General features: G+C 39.3%; 1 protein-coding gene across 5 annotated transcripts in view; it reads left to right on the top strand.

Annotated features, from left to right (window-relative positions):
• foxn3 (forkhead box N3) overlaps nucleotides 1–5,128 on the top strand; it is a 133,024-nt gene extending 127,896 nt beyond the window's left edge. For 4 of the 5 annotated variants that reach the window (XM_067455744.1, XM_067455746.1, XM_067455745.1 and 1 more), the window contains exon 6: nucleotides 187–5,128. In XM_067455744.1, coding sequence (XP_067311845.1) covers nucleotides 187–655 — 469 coding nt within the window. In that variant the 3' untranslated portion in view covers nucleotides 656–5,128. The remainder of the gene's footprint in view (nucleotides 1–186) is intronic. The other variant, XM_067455743.1, reaches the window with a different exon arrangement.
• Nucleotides 5,129–19,681: the final 14,553 nt, after the last annotated feature.

The following is a 19,681-nucleotide window of genomic DNA, read 5'->3' as shown; positions in this document are numbered from 1 at the left end:
GTATGGCGTGTCCATGTAACACATATTATTATAATGAATTACTACAGTAGCATAATTACAAGCAGCTCCACAGAATAATTACACAGCACACGCATGTAGTCCATTTGTTTTACGCAGCACTTACACAGTACAACAGGAACAGCATGTGTGCGGTGGCAATAATGCATCTCTCGTCTGTGTTAACAGGTCAGTACTCGAATACAGAATCACCAGTGACGGCGAGCCCACCCTTAACTCTCCACTGGTCAGCAGCGACCCCAAGGAGGACCACACCTACAGTTTCGCCAAATCTTCCAGCTCGGACGTCGGAGACGAGGCCCACTGCGATGGAAGCGAGGTGAGCTTCCACGCCAACGAGACTGGCAGCGATGCCGAGGACGACGACAAGAGCAAAATCAAGAAGGAGCCCAAAGAGTGGTCCGTGGACGCCCTCGCTCTGGCCCAGCACAAGAAACGGCAACACTTGACAAAAGTCAAACAGAGAGTGGCCAGTGACACTCTTCCTCTAAAAAAGAGGCGCACAGAGAAGCCCCCGGAAAGTGACGACGAGGAGATGAAGGAGGCGGCCGGGTCCCTGCTTCATTTGGCGGGAGTCAGGGCCTGTTTGAACAATATCACCAACCGGACGGCAAAGGGGCAAAAAGAGCAAAAATAACGAACAGACTGTATTATAAAGAGAGAAAGAGAAAAAAAAAAAAAACATCACTTTGAATAGAATTTACTATTTTTTTCCAGGACATCAGGTGAATTCTACTGATTTGTGGCAATATCAACAATCACTTTGTTTTCCTATCTTTATAAGTAACATTTTACTGAGGGTTCCTTGTTTTGGTTCACTTATTTTATCGTGTTTTCCTTTTTTTTTAATCTACGGAGATTGAAGCCATAGCCTTCCCTTTTTTAAGATATTTAATTCGACTGAGAGGAGAAGAAGAAAAAAAAAAGTGATAGCAAAATTTGCCCAGCCCCATTGCCATAGTGAAAAGTTCATTTGTGGTGCAGCTCTCCAGAATTAGCGATAATTATATGTTCTAGCAATCTCTTCTGTAATATAACATGTTTTAGAAGCACAGGGCAGTGCCAAAGACAATCCTCGAGCAGTTTCTGTGATGTCACTTCCCCTCGATGCTCTTGCCGTTCAAGTCCAACACTCTTGTCTGTAGTTGTCGTTTGGCTTGTATGAATCATAAGCCATAAGCCTTTGTCAAAGAGCTTTTTGGAGGCAAATGTGATACATTTACCAATAAGTCTTTCAAAACTGCCCACGTTTTTTCCCCCCTAAGCAATCAAAATGAGTGATATTTCCCAGCTAAAGAGATAGTGGATGGTGATATTTCTTCTTCGGCACAATGAAAACTAGCTTATGCTACAATACCTGCCAGTTGTATTTTAATCGCGCAAAATAATGACTGTGGAGTTGTTTTGTGTTTGTTCGTTTACGTTTTCCAATTTGTATTTTTTATTTGAAACCCTCGTGATGTAATAAGCAATTTCATCCAGTCAGGATAAACACTGTATAAAAGTAACACTAGACCATTTTCCTTTCTTAATTTAAGCAATGTAGCCAGCAGGATTTTCCAAATCGTGTTGCATGGGTTCTGTAAAGAAAAAGAAGACCGTTTTTTAAAACTAAAAAATTCAAAGTTCATGTAAGGTAAATAATGTATTTAGCATGGAGCATGAATTATTTTCATATAAATATAGATCCTAGAGAACTAAGGCACCGCCTCTAATTTCTATGCCAATAGGCCTAGTCTCTTTCGTTGTTTTTGTCGGTTTTGATTTCCGATTTGTCGTCCTCATCGCCTTTGTGTTGAAGCAGGCATCCTAACAATTACCTTCTTCAGGGACAAACACTGACTGTTGGGAAACTCTCTCTGCAATACGAGGACTCGGGCTCGGGCCGTCTCGGCCCACGCTAACGGCCGCCCCTCTAACGAACACCCGCTACGTCAATGTCCGTGTCTTCAAGGAGAAGTTCGTAGTGAGTGTCGGTCCCCTGCTCCTTCCGGCTGCGTGCCTGCTTTTCTTCCACGTGTAATCCGGGTGTGCGTCTGTGATTTTATTCAGGGTCTTCCATGTTGTTTCCGCGAAACTTTGGATCTGCAGTACAAGTCGTTTTTTTTTTTTGGTCCTGTATTTACATGTAGCACTGTTCAGGAGTCATCAGTATTGATTCGGTTCTCGGTACAGGCAGTCAGACGGATATTTACACCTCCACACATATATTTAAGCACTTATAGACAAAGACAAGCGATATCAGAGCTCAGTGCAAACGCTAGTGTATATATTTTCACGACCTCGCCGAATTGCACTTTTCTTGTTTTAACGTATGGTAAACGACTTAAGGATTCAGTGCCAAAGCCTGTAATGACTCTATACACATGCATACTTGATATGTCAGTCCTAAACATGTCAATAAGTTGTAGCATTTCTCTTAAGTTCCCATGTATAAGATATTCTCAGTCACTGCACTGCTGTGTTTCATGAAGTCACACTGTCTTCCCTCCTCATCTGATGATGATAATGGTTCGACCTAATGTTTTGTAGCGTGTTGAATGTTATATCTGACCCATGAGTGTTAATGTGATGTCTCCAGTCGGCATGCCTTTCCCTAACCGAGCTAGACATTTCTTGACGTTTCCTCCCCACGTCTACGCGAAACAACCCCATTATAACCCTGTCTGCTGGTCTTTATCAACATCTGTCATATCATGTTTCCGTTCGATGTGCTTCAAACTGGGAAACCGGTAGCCGAGAGAGCTACGAGTCCTTTATACACTGCCTTCGTTCAAAGACAACACTCACTACGTAACTTTTCCTTTCCAGTTCTTTCAGAGGAACCTGAAACACGTTTAAACCAAGAGCCAGCCAAAAAAGAAAAGAAAAACCTTAACAGGAGGCGAAGTGTTTCTTTTTTTTTTCTTTCCCCACTGTGTGTGTGTGTGTGTGGTTTTTTTTTGGGATCGTTCTGTGGAAAGGTTCCTGTTAACTGCCATTCTGTTAAGTGTTTGAGTTGTTTAAGATGAAAGTAATGGAGTCCATTTGGTTTGTAATGAATTATTCGGTCTGATGGCATGTGCACCCTGCTAATATGTCAATATAGAGGCGTAATTGCACTCTGTAGTTCCTTTGACTTGTAATCATATTGCCAAAGACAACAATTTTATCGATTGATGTAAATACCACTTTGTCCATTGCTACGACAAAATCTATTTGTTTTTCTTTCGTTCCGTTTTTTTCTCCAACCCTACCATCAAGTTTCTGTGATGTATTGTCTTCCAGTTGCAATAAAAAAAAGTTGCAAAGGTGATCCTGAACTAGCATGATGGTTTTGTGCAGCTCTAAATGCATTGTTTAAAATAGTCATATCTTAATATATCACATGGCTTTTCAAGCCAAATGTGTCCTTTTTTAACAGCTGATTTGGGCATTATGTTTAATAGGAAGTGAAACAGAAAAAATATTAGCCTAAACAGAGTATTTTAGGTTCAGATTGGTTTGTTTTGCCCTCCTAAAATCACTAACCAACTTATGACATTTTATATGTGCTATTACTGTAAAGTAATTTCTAAATGATGTTGCTTCGCCATAATATGCGTGCAAGGAGAAATAAGACATCAATTTAATGCTAAAGGTTTTTACAAATATTTCTGAAAGAAGTCTCTTATGTTCATTAAGGCTTCATTATGTTGTTAAAAAATACAGTAAAAACTGAAATATTAAATAACTGCTTTCTATTTTAATCTAATTTATTCCTGTGACAGCAAAGGGGATTTTCCAGCATCATTACATCAGTCACGTGATCCTTCAGAAATCATTCTGATAGGCTGATTCGGTGCTCAAGATACCTTTCTTATTATTATCAGTGTTGAAAACAGTTATGATGCTGAATATCTTTGTGGAAACCATGAATCATTTTTCTTCAGGATTCTATAATGAATGGTTTTCATCTAAAGGTTTTTTTGTTTTTTTGTTTTTTAAAGCAGCATTTATTTTGAATATAAACCTTTTGTAACATTATAAATGTCTTTACTGTCACATTTGATCAACTGAATGCATCACTGCTGAATAAAGAATTGGTCACATTTTAGATTAGGATAAATTCTTACTATTAACTATGACTTTTGCCTCAATAAACTCCTAATTACTGCTTATTAATAGTTAGAAAGGTATATGTTACATTTTATTGGGTGGATTAAGGGATGTGTGGAATATGGTTATGCAGAATGAGGCATTAATATGTGCTTTAAAAGTAATAATAAACAGCCAATGTTCTAGTAATATGCATGCTAATAAGAAACTATTTGATGTGAATTGGACCTTAAACTAAAGTGTTTCCATTTTAGATTAGGATCAATTCTCACTATTAACTATGACTTTTGCCTCAATAAACTCTTCATTACTGCTTATTAATAGTTAGAAAGGTATATGTTACATTTTATTGGGTGGATTAAGGGATGTGGAATATGGTTATGCAGAATAAGGCATTAATATGTGCTTTAAAAGTAATAATAAACAGCCAATGTTCTAGTAATATGTATGCTAATAAGAAACTATTTGATGTGAATTGGACCTTAAACTAAAGTGTTACCAAAGTATTAATTTATTTTGAAAGAAAAATCTTACTGACCTTATATGTTACTGTCTGCTGATGTCATCTTATTGCACTGATCCATAACAGAATGTCACATGACTGAAGATGAGCATCACGAGCGATGGCTGTATCTGAAACATGAAGTAATTCATATATTGATCTTTATTGTCACTTCCTTCTCAGCAACCCACCGCCCAGCTCCAGAAAACTTCACACTCTGCAGATTAGAGATGAAAGACTTGAATGACCAAGTAATATGAGTATAAAGTATAAGCTATATTTTGCTCACAGTTGCATTCTTGAAGATGCCTTTTCTTTGCTAAACTGACCACGATTTCCTGAACTTCATAAATGCACTGTAAATATGTACAGTATTAAAGGGTGTTATTTTACAATACATTACTGTAGCCGGAAATTTACTGTGAAATCAATGATGGTTCATTTTCTTACAAATGACTGTGAATCAACAGCAGAATGATGCTCATATTACAGTAACTTACTGCTCTTGTTTTACTGTGATTCCACATTATAATGTTGTCTTCAATCATGCCACGGTAATAATAAATGTAATTCTTCGGCATAATGGTGATTAGTGTTCCATTAGATTAGGATCTTGGAACCTCTGTATTGTATGCATATTCAAATTTATGTTCTAGCCAAGTCAGAAATGTGACAAATTAAATCAAAAACATTTGACGACATGACATGACGACAAGCTAGAATATAAAATAGTTTAGATGACAACTTTGTTTTAGCTTATTTAAACATGAAGATTTACCAATAACTTATTTCCCATTCATAACTGTAGATGGATCTTTCACAATAGTGTAGCAACTGATTTATTTTTTAATTTACATTATCTTATACGCATCACCTAATGATGCACAGACATCGATACTCAACATACAAAACACAACAATAGTGACACTTAATAACTGTTAAAAACACTAATACAACATAAACCAAATCAAGAAACTCCAGTATCTATTCATTCTGGGTAACTAGAAATACAGTATGATGTTGTTTGTTTAGAGTAAACTGTGTTCCCTTTTGAGGAAACGTTGAAACATTTAGGGAGTGTCCTCCAAAGTGTCGTTCCGACGCAGTGTCTCATTCTCTTTCTCAGGGAACAAGGGTTACAGTCGTAACCCGAGACGTTTACTAATACTGTCAACTCAGTAAATCCATGTTTTTTAAATTTTATTTTATTTTAACAACTGCACTTTTTTTGTGCAGTTATCCTGCGTTCCAGGCAGGTTTTTGAGCCCATAAGTAATAAGACATTAAAACCACGACTTTGTAAAGACACACCAAACTGCCTGCGAGAGGAATTGTGGAAGCTTGATGTAAACAAAGCGGGTTGCCTGGAACACAGCATTAGTTACTAGGTGAAATTACTTTGAAAGTAAGGCAATTATTAAACTGGAATATACTGTAATTTCACACTAAAATGTTTAACAGTGTGGAAAAAACATGAAATTTGAGTGTTTCTGAAGTTCGCCTCAGAAAGAAACTTTGTTTACACATAATTTCCCAGCAAACATTTGGATGTTTAATGATCGTTGAAAAGACGTCCCTTCGACACGTCCAGGTTGAAAAATAGTTCCAAACTGAAAATTGAACGCACATATCTGAATGCATTTTTAGGAAATGTTCTATGTTACGTTTACTGATTCATTCCGTCCTACCGCAACTATTTTTGGCCAGGGACATGTCGTTTCTGTTGGACCAATGTTTGCTGGAGATGCCATTTGGAAGCACTGATATAGTCCATGGCCTATTCTTAATTAAGTACCTTGTTTACACACCACGTGTTGTGAACGGAGGTCTTACGGGTGTGGAACCACAGTAGGGTGAGTCATTAAAGGGTTACTTCAGCGATTAGCATATGGCTTTGTATCAGTAGAAACCCTGGAGTATATTCAAATGATTGTGCTTTCCCCGCTCATATCCCCCTGAGACAAGAGATTTATGCATTTTATTTCTGGAAAAATTCCTCCTTTGACGCAAATTGACGATATTTGCATCATAGGTGGAATGTTTGGCCAAAGGCTAAAGACTGCAGCCAGCAGAGGGAGCCATTTCCGCATGTTTTGAACCCGCGCATGGGAGATGGAGATCACACTCAGAGCTCAGCTCGCAGCTGCAGGCACTCATTTAAACGGAGCTATGGTGAGCAATGGAAGTCTTTTAACTTCTCTAATTCATTTCTATGAAAGTTAAGCTTGCAAAGGCATGAACTGAAACGCGCCAGACTGAACTCGCGTTGTGAATGTATGCCGCGAGTGTAGTTGCGATTACCTCAGCTCTCATCACGAGAGCTCATTCAGCTCATTTATCTCACTCCTGCAGTTAGTGCTCAGTGCTGTGATACTCGCGCGGTGACTCACTCATTATATTGAACAGACACGTTCAGTTTTTAATTGTAGTGTCTTCTCCAACTCAGTCACAGTAATCCAGTTGGTGCCTTTGGGAATGGCCTCACAGGGCAGCGAAGCATTCTGGGAGTTGTAGTCTTTCATCCCCATGAGACAAAAATACACTTTCTTTTTTTTTCTCAGTCTAGAAGGCACCAAATTCAAAAATAATTTCACATTTCTACTACATTGATGACCCAGTTTAAATACAGATTAATCTTCCCAGTGCTGAAGTACCCCTTTAATGACATACATTTCATTTTTGGATGAACTAACCCTTTAAACCGTTTTAGACCGTTTACACCTTTAGCACCGTCCACTTGTTAATCCAAATTTTTTAATTATGTCATTAATGACTCTAATGTTGTTCCACACCCGTAAGACCTCCGTTCATCTTCAGAACACAGTTTAAGATATTTTATATTTAGTCTGAGAGATTCTGTCTCTCCATTGAAAATATGCACAGTATACTGTCCCTTTCCAGAAGGACCAGAAAGGGAATAAAAACATAATCAAAGTAGTCCATAGCCCCTTTCACACTGCACGTCGGACCCGCAATATTCCCGGAACATTGCTGGAACATTGCCGGGTCGCCTTCTGTGTGAAAGCAACCACGTCCTGGCATTGATTACCAAATTGAACCCGGGTCGAGGTCCTAGTAACATTGCGGGATTCGACCCGGGATGAGCGCTGTGTGAACAAAAGCCAAAACTAATGCCGCAACGTGTAGGCTACGTAGTTATTGTGCGACTCCTATAGAGCTTGTTTTTTCAATAATACAACCCTGCAGTGCCAGAAGAGGTAACGTTAGTCGGTGTTTTAAATGCAGAGAGTGTTTGTATACAAAAGAAACTAAAATTAAACAAGCAGAAATGTGCGCATACTGGACACGAGTCGAGACCACGGAGCTCCTTACTATCCGCGCTGAAGCGGATCGCTCATCTGAAGCTGAGATCGCTCGCCATTATACGTCACATTCGGATGTCACGTGTCAACTCGATCCGGGACCGTTACGGGTTGTGTGTGAAAGCGCACATATTACGGTATTTCGCTGGCAGTGTGACTGGACCAAATCTAGCGGCCCGTGGACAAATGCCGGGTCGCATTATCCGTGCATTTGCCGGAATCGCAGTGTGAAAGGGGCTCATATGTGACATCTGTGGGTTAGTTAGAATCTCTCGAAGCATCAAAAATACATTTTGGTCCCAAAATATCAAAAACTACGACTTTATTCAGCATTGTCTTCTCTTCCTGGTTGGTTTTCAAACCTCAAACAAAGATTAGAACGGTCATGAATCAGCGTATTGATTCATGATTCAGATCGCGTGTCAAACTGCCAAACTGCTGAAATCACATGACATTGGCAGTCCAAATTCTGAATCGATAAGCTGATTCATAACCGTTTGAATATTTGATTGTAGTCATAGTTTTTGTTATTTTTGGACAAAATGTATTTTTGATGCTTCAAGAGATTCTAATTAACCCACAGATGTCACATATGGACTACTCTGATGATGTTTTTATTCCCTTTCTGGACATGGACAATATACTGTGCATACGTTTTCAATGGAGAGACAGAATCTCGGACTAAATATAAAATATCTTAAACTGTGTTCTGAAGAGGAACGGAGGTCTTACGGGTGTGGAACGACATTAGGTTGAGGAGTTAATGACATCATTTTCATTTTTGGGTGAACCTTTAAATTACCTTTAAGTGTTTTTATCGATTGGATCAAAAGTGGACGTTGCTAAAGGTGTAAACGGTCTAAAACGCTTTAAGCCTCTCTACTTTTGACCATTTCCAGAGGTAGTCGAAAACTAGGTAGTCGACCGTTTTGCTGTCATGGTGTAGACATTCCTGTGGTCAAACACGCTCAAATGCAGCCACAAACGACCACTTACTGTCTGCCTACTAACCTTACTCGTAAAGATGGGAAACATGCTAGCCAGATTGGATTTAAAATTTGCCGGCTGAACTTTTTAAAGGTGAAAAACGTACCAAGCACAATATTCTCTCACCATTCCTGATTTATAACATGCAGTCACACACATTCATTGCGGTCTTGCGGCTGTCAGTGCAGAAACGAAAGTTGCTGCTTACATTATGTTTTTTCCTCTTTGTTTCCTTTAAAATTGCGCAAGCTTATTTCATTTGATCGAAATTTATAAAAATATATTCAATCATTTACCTGCCCATAGACCCTCCCCTCCAGGAAATAAGGACAAAAGTGGACAAAAGAAATGGATTAAAACACCAGGCGTGAACAGGAATGTGTCTCCATTGCTCACTTGTGATCCAATCAAACAAAATGCATCTTAATACCAGGTGTAAACAGGGCCAAAGAGCGTGCTGGTTTGTCTCCCTGTCACCACACCCATGCTCGCCTGTGTTGCTATGCAACTGCAGGAAAAGATAGACTGAAAATGTACAAGAAGCTTGTTGCCAGACACAGACATGCAGAGTTCATCTATTTGGCTAAGGTTACACAGGTTACTGGAGCTGAGGTAACATGTGCTTCACTTTACACCAACATAGTCTGGGGGAAATGCGATTCAACACAAAACTAAACACCAAACAAATGTCATTATTCAATTTTGGCTGCCTGTGTATGTTATTGTGGAGTTTGGCACGCTCGTGACCTCATCGTACAATCCCTGCAAACATCACACTGGCAGTCAAAAGGCTGTTTCATTTACTCAGTAAATCTATCTTAGCGTTCTTCTGAAATCTCCCACGAGAGCCGACACGCAGCCCCAAAACACACTTCCAAAAGACATATTGCATGTGTTTGTTGCCAAGGAAACAAAGCGAGGTGGCTTTCATTCCAGCACATCCAAATGTGAGTTTGAACCCCCCACCCCCCCCCCCCACCCCCCGCCCCCATCAGTTGCACGTAACATGAAAAACTGCACTGGAGTTTATCGTTTTGTCTCAGGAAACGGCTGCCCCCTTCATCACCTGAAAAGTTGTCGTCTCAGGAGGATTGTTTGGGTTCGGAGGACCCGACGACCAGAACTAATACTTGCCACCTGCGACTACTTCAATATTTTTTCTCGTTTCCAAGGTAGCAGGAAACGGAGGTGCTCATTGGCAGCGCGAATCAATAAGTGCGCTCTCTTTGATGGAATGCCCCGCGAGATAATAACCATTCAAATCTGCCACACGGTGGCTTCAATTTGTCGGTCCTTGTAAGTCAGACACAAATATGGGAGTATTACAGCAAATCTGTGGCATTAAGGGAAGAATGTTTGAATACATTTGCAAGTCCATACATCTTGCCTTAATCTCCCTGATTTGCATGGGGCACAGTCGAGGGATTTGAGGAGAAATTGGAATCTCTGGTACGACGGCTGCCGAAACGTGCCAGGACTTCATCATTGAAGGCATGTGTTTCTACAATCACACTGTCCCTAAAATAACCAGACATGCTGCTAACGCCTTCTCTAATGAGAGTAAAAACCCTGGTTATGTTACCTGAGGTGACCCATAAACGTCATCAGTATTATATATAAATTGAACTAGATCTGAGGTGATAATACATGGGAAAATGTATTTTTTAATAAAAAATTGCACATTGAAGTTGTGTTCAGGTGCAGATGTTAATGCGCCCGATTTTATTCAATGACTGTGATGTTTCAATCCCTCGTTTGTTCATCAGACCAAAATCTTTAGGCTTTGTGTCTGATGTCATGGCACTCATAAAGCATTGCTTTCTTGTGGCTGTGCACTTTAAACTATTGTTTTCGTAATCCGCATTTTATTCTTGTTTTCCAGTCTGTAATATGTCGTCTTGAAAGCCGATGAAAAAAAATATGGCAGGACTCGGGCAAAAATCATATTATTGTATGAGCATTTATTAAAGATGTATTTGTATTATATTGTACTATGAAGCAGAGCGTGGACGAGAGCTGTGGGAGCGGAACGAGGCCGCTGGGGCGATTGCTAATGAGAGACGAGTGCGACACATAGCTCAGAACAGTGGAGCATTTATTATGCCACAGACCACCACTTCTGCTTCTTCCAGTCATCCGTGTGTGGCATACACAGCGCTGTTTAATCATATTAGATACTGTCACAACTCACTGATAAGACTGTCCCTGATTACCACCAGAGGGCACTCCACTCGGACTGTTATTCCATCCAAGACTACATTACACATAATCCTTTGCCCAGACTCATCAGCACTTATTGTTTACACCTGTGTCTCATTTACCTCATTATTTCTGCCTATATCTAGTCTGTTCACCCTGTCATTCCCTGCAATATTTTGTATGTTGTTACATGGCATCTCTAAATGTTTTCCTGGTTCATGTCTCTTGGTTTTTGGATTTCTTGCCTGTCTTTGGATTACCCTTTTGCCTGTGTGCGTGTGTGTGTACTGCCTTCCTGCCTGTCTTTTTACATATTGCCTGTACTTTGGATTAGTGATAGGCAGACTGAGGATTTGCGAAACACTGAAATGGTTAGCGCAATTGTGCCCTGACACCCATCTCCACGGTGACCCCTGCTGGTCAGAACAGTGTACATGCAACAAAACCCCAGGCCAAACATGCATAAAAACGCTTTACAAATCTATTGCAAATGTTTTATTGAAAGTTAAATGCAATTAACTAATCATCTAATAAAATTAAATATTAAGTGTCTATATGTTCTTTTATCAATTGTCAGGGCTTTTGTTTGTTCCATAGAAGGCTCAGCTAAACTACTATTATTCATTTTAAGGGGGGGGGGCACTCAGTTTCAGTCATCTCATGCATCCTTCATATCTCCGAAAAGTCTTTAGTTTTATTATATTTGTAAAAGAAATATGGGCTGTACCGAGTCTTTCCGGAAAAAACCGAGCGCCTGGAGGCGTATCGTATGGGCGGAGCTAAAGAATGACGATCGCGAACAAAGCGGTGACGTCCTCAACGTGGAGAAACCTATGGCTATCGAGCTCAGCTAATAGATATGATCCAGAATCTAATTCGAAGGCTGAAATAGAAACAGCAACAGCAGGACATCCGTCTCTGTGGTATGTACTGTATTTAGTGACCTGTCAACATTTGTCTTTACTCTCAGTTTATGAGGACATGATTGGGTTTATGGACTATTGTATGCGACCAAACCTTAGTAGCAAGCAAAACGGTTTTGCACGTCAGACTAGTGTAACGTTATACAGAGAACAACAATGGAGTAACCGTTAGCGCATTTAAATGACGAAGCACACGATCGTGTCGTTTACTGATGTTTACTCACGCGACGATAAGCAACAGCACAGACATTTGAAGCAGTTTTACTCACCGGCTGCTTCCAAAGCAGGACCGAACCTTTATCGCTGGGACGGCTCCGTCAAAAACACACTTCTTGGAGTGTGGAGATCCACTTTGCGATGCGACTGAAGCATTTCTGCGTTCAAATCGGTTCAAATGCAGCGCTGCCTTCCCGGAATGCTGTGCTGAAGCGTTGAAGTCGCTTAATGTCAAAGTGGAGGAATGAAGTGGAGGCATGGCAGTCTTAAAGAACAGAGTCTGAAAGGGAGGATGCTAATCTTGAATAGGAGCTAAAACCTTACCATGGCCGGTTCTGCACTTACTTTCTAAAGTCTGTGGGACAATTTGAGGATCTTCTCCAGAGACGGCAGCGCATCTGACGAGACAGACCGTGCACTTCAAGGAATCAATCGATCCGAGCAGATGTTTCCAGTCGAGTCACATGTAAACATTTCAGTGCCACAGACGTAGCCTACTGATGGCAACACGTTCACTTTCCATAATCGCGGACACAATGTTTAGAAAAAAATCAACTATTTATAAAAGGTAACTTATAATTTATACTAACTTATAAGTTAAATTATTGCTGTCTCATACAGTGGGCAAACACAGCTGCAGCTGTACAGCTTACAGTTGTAATCTCATGAGAAATGCCATGCCTGGCAAAGGTTAAAGTTGATTGAATAGCTTGTGACATCAACTGGACATTTCGTCACCTTTGTTTCCTTTTGTGTGATTGGTTGAAGCCGTTTTTGTCGCCGCTAGAGTAAAAAAAAAAAAGACATCGAAACGAAAAAAATAAATGTCGTTTTTTCACCTCAGCACATTCGCGTTCGGTGTGGAAGCGCTGATCGAAAAAGAAAAAAAACATCGCATGAATTATTCGCACGTCAAAATCGCGTCCAGTGTGAAAGGGCCTTTAGCAGTTCCAATCGAATCCTCGTCCAACTCGCAATGGGTTGTGGGCAATGTCAGCCGTTAGAGTGCCCATCGATCCATACTTCGAATTCGGACCGGAAATAGTAAACCATCCGGGAATCTTTGGAATACTCTTTTTAACATACTACGATTTGGGACATATTAATACTATTTTCGAATACTATTTAGGATGGATAGTATGCGAATTGGGATGCAGGGAAAGTCTTTCCACAGCGGCATTCAGTTTATTACTGAGCGTGAGTGCACTGAACTGGGGGAAGGAACTCTCTCACGTCTTTCATGTTCGCAAAATGCGCCATCTAGTGGTGTGGTGGCGTAGTGCCACAAAGATGTTATGCATTAACTCAGGTCTTAATAGAAAAATTCTCCTTTTGTGGAAAGGAAAATATATATATAAAACTTTAGGAAATGTGTACATATTAATGGGGGTGGGGTGGGTGGGGTGGGGTGTCAACTTATATATTACATTTTCTCAACCCCTTACATAAGCACAAGTCAACAAATATATATAAAATTGTTCTAGTGGTGTTATTTGAATCCAAAAATATTTGCCAATATATTGCCACTCAATTTAACATAAATCATATAAATTACGCAAGATGATTTTTTAGCATATTCAAACATAAAAATATTTTCTATTAGTATCTCATGCAACTTTGCTTCTCAAATTTATTGTCCTTGTTTTAAGATGTGTTTCATTTGATCAGCCCCATAACCTAATGGCTAAAGACTTACAATTACAATCAATATGCAAATAAGTGCGAAGAATTAGAAGTTATACAAATGCGTCAGTCGTTGCCTTGGTAATGCAAGAGTAAATTGTGATACTGTTTACAAAAAAAAGCAAAGTCCAAATAATCCAAAGTCCTCCTACTATCAAAGAGCCTGACTTAAAAGACCACTGATGACACCAAGTCTTCATTGATGTGTATGCAAGGCCTCACTTGGGTCAATCAACAATTGTAAAGGACAGAACAAATCACACAATGTGCACTGGGCTTAAGAGATGAACTAGCTGAAGGTAACGAGAAAGAGAAAAAAGGGAGCAGGTAATGAATCTGACATTTTCCATGGAGGATGTGCTGACGAAGCAATTGGAAATGCCAGCTTGAATGATTCCCACTTTTCCATTTTTGCTCTCCACCCCATGCTTTCCATGAATTTTACACTTTTGGACACTGAATTTGTGTGAGAGCTTCAAATCAGGGCTGATCCCCCCCCCCCCCCCCCCCACCCCCCCCCCCACCCCCCCCGTCTCTCTTTCTCAATTACTCTGTCATTCTCTCTTTCAGTTTTACACACACACTTCTTCTCTACGTTACAAATGAGCTTGCGGTAAAATTAATGTTCTGTAACCATCCCGTTAACTGCAGGTAGCCTGTTTCTGCACCAATGGCAGCTAATGCCCTTGATCTTTCATTAGGAGTCCACCTAAAGAACCTCAGGGAAAGCTGGGTCCAGTGGAGCGAGGGAGAGGATGACAGAAAGCCCTTCCATCAGCAGCCAAGTCTGTCCATCCGGCATTTACTACAGAAAGGACTTCAACTACTTTATAATTCTTCACTAAGTTTCATGCCAGTTCTCCTGCGCCACAAAAAAGCTATTTTATTAAAAATGTTCTGTCTTTTCCAGACTATAAATATAGTTTAGTTACTTGATTGTGTCTATACAGTTTGGTGTGCGTTAGTTTATTGGAATCAAGTTCAATTTCAAATGTAAATGAATATATTAAAAGTGAATCAATACCTTAAAGGGTTACTTCAGCGATTAGCATATGGATTTGTATCAGTAGAAACCCTGGAGTATATTCAAATGATTGTGCTTTCCCCCCTAATATCCTGAGACAAGAGATTTATGCATTTTATTTCTGGAAGAATTCCTCCTACGACGCAAATTGACGATATTTGTCATATTATAACCCGCGCATGGGGGGTGGAGATCACACTCAGAGCTCAGCTCGCAGCTACAGGCACTCACTTAAACAGAGCTATGGTGAGCAATGGAAGTCTTTTAACTTCTCTAATTAATTTCTATGAAAGTTAAGCTTGCAAAGGCATGAACTGAAACGCGCCAGACTGAACTCGCGTTGTGAATGTATGCCGCGAGTGTAGTTGCGATTACCTCAGCTCTCATCACGAGAGCTCATTCAGCTCATTTATCTCACTCCTGCAGTTAGTGCTCAGTGCTGTGATACTCGCGCGGTGACTCACTCATTATATTGAACAGACACGTTCAGTTTTTAATTGTAGTGTCTTCTCCAACTCAGTCACAGTAATCCAGTTGGTGGCTTTGGGAATGGCCTCACAGGGCAGCGAAGCATTCTGGGAATTGTAGTCTTTCATCCCCATGAGACAAAAATACATTTTCTTTTTTTTTCTCAGTCTAGAAAGCACCAAATTCAAAAATAATTTCACATTTCAATACTGTTTCTTACTTAATGCATATTAATGCAATGTGGTACTCTTAGGAGTAAATAAATTCAAATACTGCAAAAATAAATAAAAAAAAACACCATAAATGGATAGAATAAATTTTATCGAAGACAGTGATATAACATTTATAATAATTAAAAAAAAAAAAATCACACCTGAGACCTCCGTGCCCACATTTGTCCACGAACGAACAATTAAGGGCTGTTAAGTGAACGGGGTATGGGGGTTAAGTTGTATTGTCATTTTTAGTCTCTGTTAAATTGCTATGTTTGTGTTTAGGGAAGTAACATGTATCTATAAAATTGTAAAAGGAAAATTGTAAATGTGTATATTATATAAAATATATTTTATGTATTTTGAGGTAAAAACACCTTTGTTTAAATGTTGCCAATACGTTCATGTTGTACCTTTCACTATTTATCCAAATAGACAAAAAATATGTTTTGTGTCTGTAGAAGCTGCTTACTTATATAAATTACTACCATAATTGAGGATAAAACTTTCACTTTAGAATAGAGGGTCAAATTTCCTTTATTAGTACTGTATTAATGGTAGTTAGGCTTAATTATTGACTTATTCTGGTTAGTAAACTTAAATATCATTCAATAAGTGTCATAATTATTGAGAATAAAACTTTCACTTTAGAATAGAGGGTCAAATTTCCTTTATTAGTTCTGTATTAATGGTAGTTAGGCTTAATTATTTAACTATTAACTATTTGGTAATTCTTCAATAATTATGAATGGGTTTGTTTTCACTTTAGAATACTGTTCCAGGTTCTAAGTAACTCCTTGAGAACTATTTGGTAATTCTTCAATAATTATGAATGGGTTTGTTTTCACTTTAGAATACTGGTTCCAGGTTCTAAGTAACTCCTTGAGAACTATTTGGTAATTCTTTTTTAATGACTCATAGGTTCCCTGTATTCTCATTTTCCCCTCAGTCATTGCCTTAAATACAGAAATCATTTGGTATCACATAAACATAAAATGCCTGAGCCATGTTGGCAAGGCACTTAGATTGGGGATGGGGTTCCGTCCTGAACTTCTGGTTGCAGACAATACTTACATTAAAAAAAAGAAAAGAAATCATCAACATCCTCATTAATGTAGTATTAATATTGTACCGCGAGAGCACATCAAGTTTACAAGCAATGAATCTCTGCTTACAAGCGGAATCTCAATCCATTCTCTCGCACAAAACTGGACTCACAGAAATTGCGTGTGCGCTCACATTTTGTGCACTCTGCATGTGCACTCATGAATCTGTGTACTCTTTCACTAGAATTGTTTTCTCTGATTTAATGCTGCAAGAACTGCAACATTATAGCGTGGGGACACACAGACAGAAACATTAATCGGCACATTTGCGAGTGAATGTAATTGAATATTTACATATAGTACACATAACAGTAGTACATTTATCTAACAAAATTAGTACTAAAGAAGAAGAAAGGGCCTCTATCTGATACTGTGCATCACTGTTAATTAGTAGTTACTTAATAGTTATTCCTTGTGAAGCTGAATTAGTAGTTACTTAATAGTAGTTCTTAAGGAGGCATAACTGAATTGAATAGTTACTGATTAACTAATTGATACTTAACACAATTAAAAAATGCTATTACATATTGATTAGTTAACACTCATTCCTTAGTAGTTAATATTAGTGACTTGAGTGTTAATGAAGAATTATTCATTAGTACTGCAGTAACTCTTTATTAGTTAGCCAGAAAAGACACTTCAATCCATGCTCTCATTCATCTACTTCCACGTTTGAGTGCAATGCTCACAGCTCAAAATCCAATAATCAACTGATCCATAGAAAACTCGGACGCACGTCACAATGCGGAAAAAAAAAAAGGGTCGCTGTTTGCTTTTCATTGCAACTTTATCACTGAAAGAACTGCTCACTTGAAAAAATGTCTCAAATTGCATCAGGTTTCAGGATCCAAATCTGTCTTAATGTTGAGTCACCAATTCCCATGTAGTTTGCTGTGTATTGAGTAACTTGCTCTGACAGGAAATTCCCCACGTTGAAAGGGGCATTTTGAAATTTGAGGTGAAGTCAAATGCACATGGACCACCCAGCACTTAGAGCTATCGATAATTTTTCACATGGTGTAGCAATCAAACCCGCCTATTAGTAAGCTTTGTGGTGCAGCCACCTGCAGACAGAAGAGACCCCATTGATTCACTATGAGTTCATTGAGAACTTATTTAGAGAATTAATGTGTCTTGGTGAAGGGCTGCAGCTGCTCTGATCGAGACTGCTATTATAAAATTAGGGTGTACGACTAATCTAGATGCACAGCTAGTCCTGCAATATCATTTAACTGGACAGGTTTATTCGTCCTTGGAGGACTGATGTATTCATCAGACTTTAAAGGACTGTGTGAACTGGTGTGGATTAGAAACAAGCATGAGATTTATTAGATCAACATTTGAATTAAACTTCACGAGAAATGTGGCATAAAATCTCTGATTTTTTCTGCCAGTTTGGGATTTGGTTATTGACTTTGTTTGCAGGAGACATTATAAGCAGATGAAAATATGTAAGGAAAGGCTGTGGAGCATCCATGATCCACACAAACTGGATGTAATGTCATATGAGATTTACAGCTTGGTGTCTGCTTTAATACTGAAACTGTATCAGCGCCCTGGCTCGTCTATGATGTCTTTACAAATAGAAAAAAGCAGGATTGAACTCAGTGTCTGCGAGAGAGAGAGAACGAGATAGAAGAAAAGAGTAATGCACTGAATCCCTGGGCATCTTAATTGTGATGAAAGTAGGTTAACCAGAGGGGATAAATTACCAGAATGTGGATTGGATGGGGGACTATAGGAACTGTGCAAATGATCCTCCCTCTCACCTTGAATCCTAATAAGACAGGTGCCGGGGAGCCGCCAGAGTCTCTTGGTTCTGCCCTTACAGCATGCCTCATCCAAGTGCCATTGGCAACTCCAAAATGAAGCCCTGGTTACCATGGTGTTTTTTTAACTCTTTTTTTTTTTTCTTTGCTTGGGAAAGTCTGCAATCGCAAGATGAACTCCAATATTTCTCATCAAATTCTTGCAAGTGCATGCACAGAATGCTATCCACATTATTTTGATATCTCTGTACTTTTACTGTGAACAATAGTCACATTTGATTTTCATATTTCAAATCATTTCCTGTCTCCTGAGGTACCTTCATCTGATTGGTTGAGGTACCTTCATCTGATTGGTTCTCACTGGCTGCGTCCGAAACTGGCAAAATTCTGCCTTCGGAGGACACATTTCAAGGCAGGAAGCTATCGAGGCATGTCCGAATCTAATATTAGCTTCACTTCCTGTCTTCTGAGATACCTTCATCTGATCGATTTTTGAAGGCAGCATACATGTATCCGTCGCTGCCTTTGATATCCCACAATCCTGTGCTTTCCATTCAGTGACAGTTAAGCTGGGGGAAAAAGATGGCGTCTGAAAGATGTGTTTGCTGGTCAGTTTGTGTATAAATGTTTTTTACCAATATGTTCACCTTCTGAAGACATTTCTAGCGAGAAATTACTAATGTAGTAATTAAATATGTGTCTAGTTCTCACCAAAGCTTGCTCTATTTTGCTGTAGATCATTAAATTGTTACACTGCCTCATAAGTCTGTCTGAAATTAGTTTCGTGAGGTGCCTTCATGCACAAAATGCTGCCTTACAAGTCATTGTTTGATAAAGCAGCGAGGCAACGAGTCACCTGCTTAGGTTGCAGCCACTCTGGTGACGGAAGCAGCCACTCTGTTTTTCTGTTGAGAATTCCTATGAGATCACATGATGTAGCCAGTCCTGGGAGGAGCCAGATCTCCTCAGGTGCATCAAATGATCGATAAGCGGACTTTGTTTGGTTAATTTAAGTGTGCAACTTATAGCTGAAGCTACTTCTCTCTTAATGCGAGCTTTCTGTAGAGTTTTATGTGTTCCTGACATTGAACGTTTATTCATTTGAATTAGTTGCATTATGATTAGTATTTCCATGGTGTTAATTGTATTTAAGATTCTGTTTGTTCTTTATTTG

The sequence above is a fragment of the Pseudorasbora parva genome, chromosome 10 (assembly GCF_024679245.1).
Source record: "Pseudorasbora parva isolate DD20220531a chromosome 10, ASM2467924v1, whole genome shotgun sequence".
Classification (NCBI taxonomy): domain Eukaryota; kingdom Metazoa; phylum Chordata; class Actinopteri; order Cypriniformes; family Gobionidae; genus Pseudorasbora; species Pseudorasbora parva.
The sequence above is the reverse complement of the archived record's forward strand: the minus strand, read 5'-3'. Positions and strand labels throughout refer to the sequence as shown.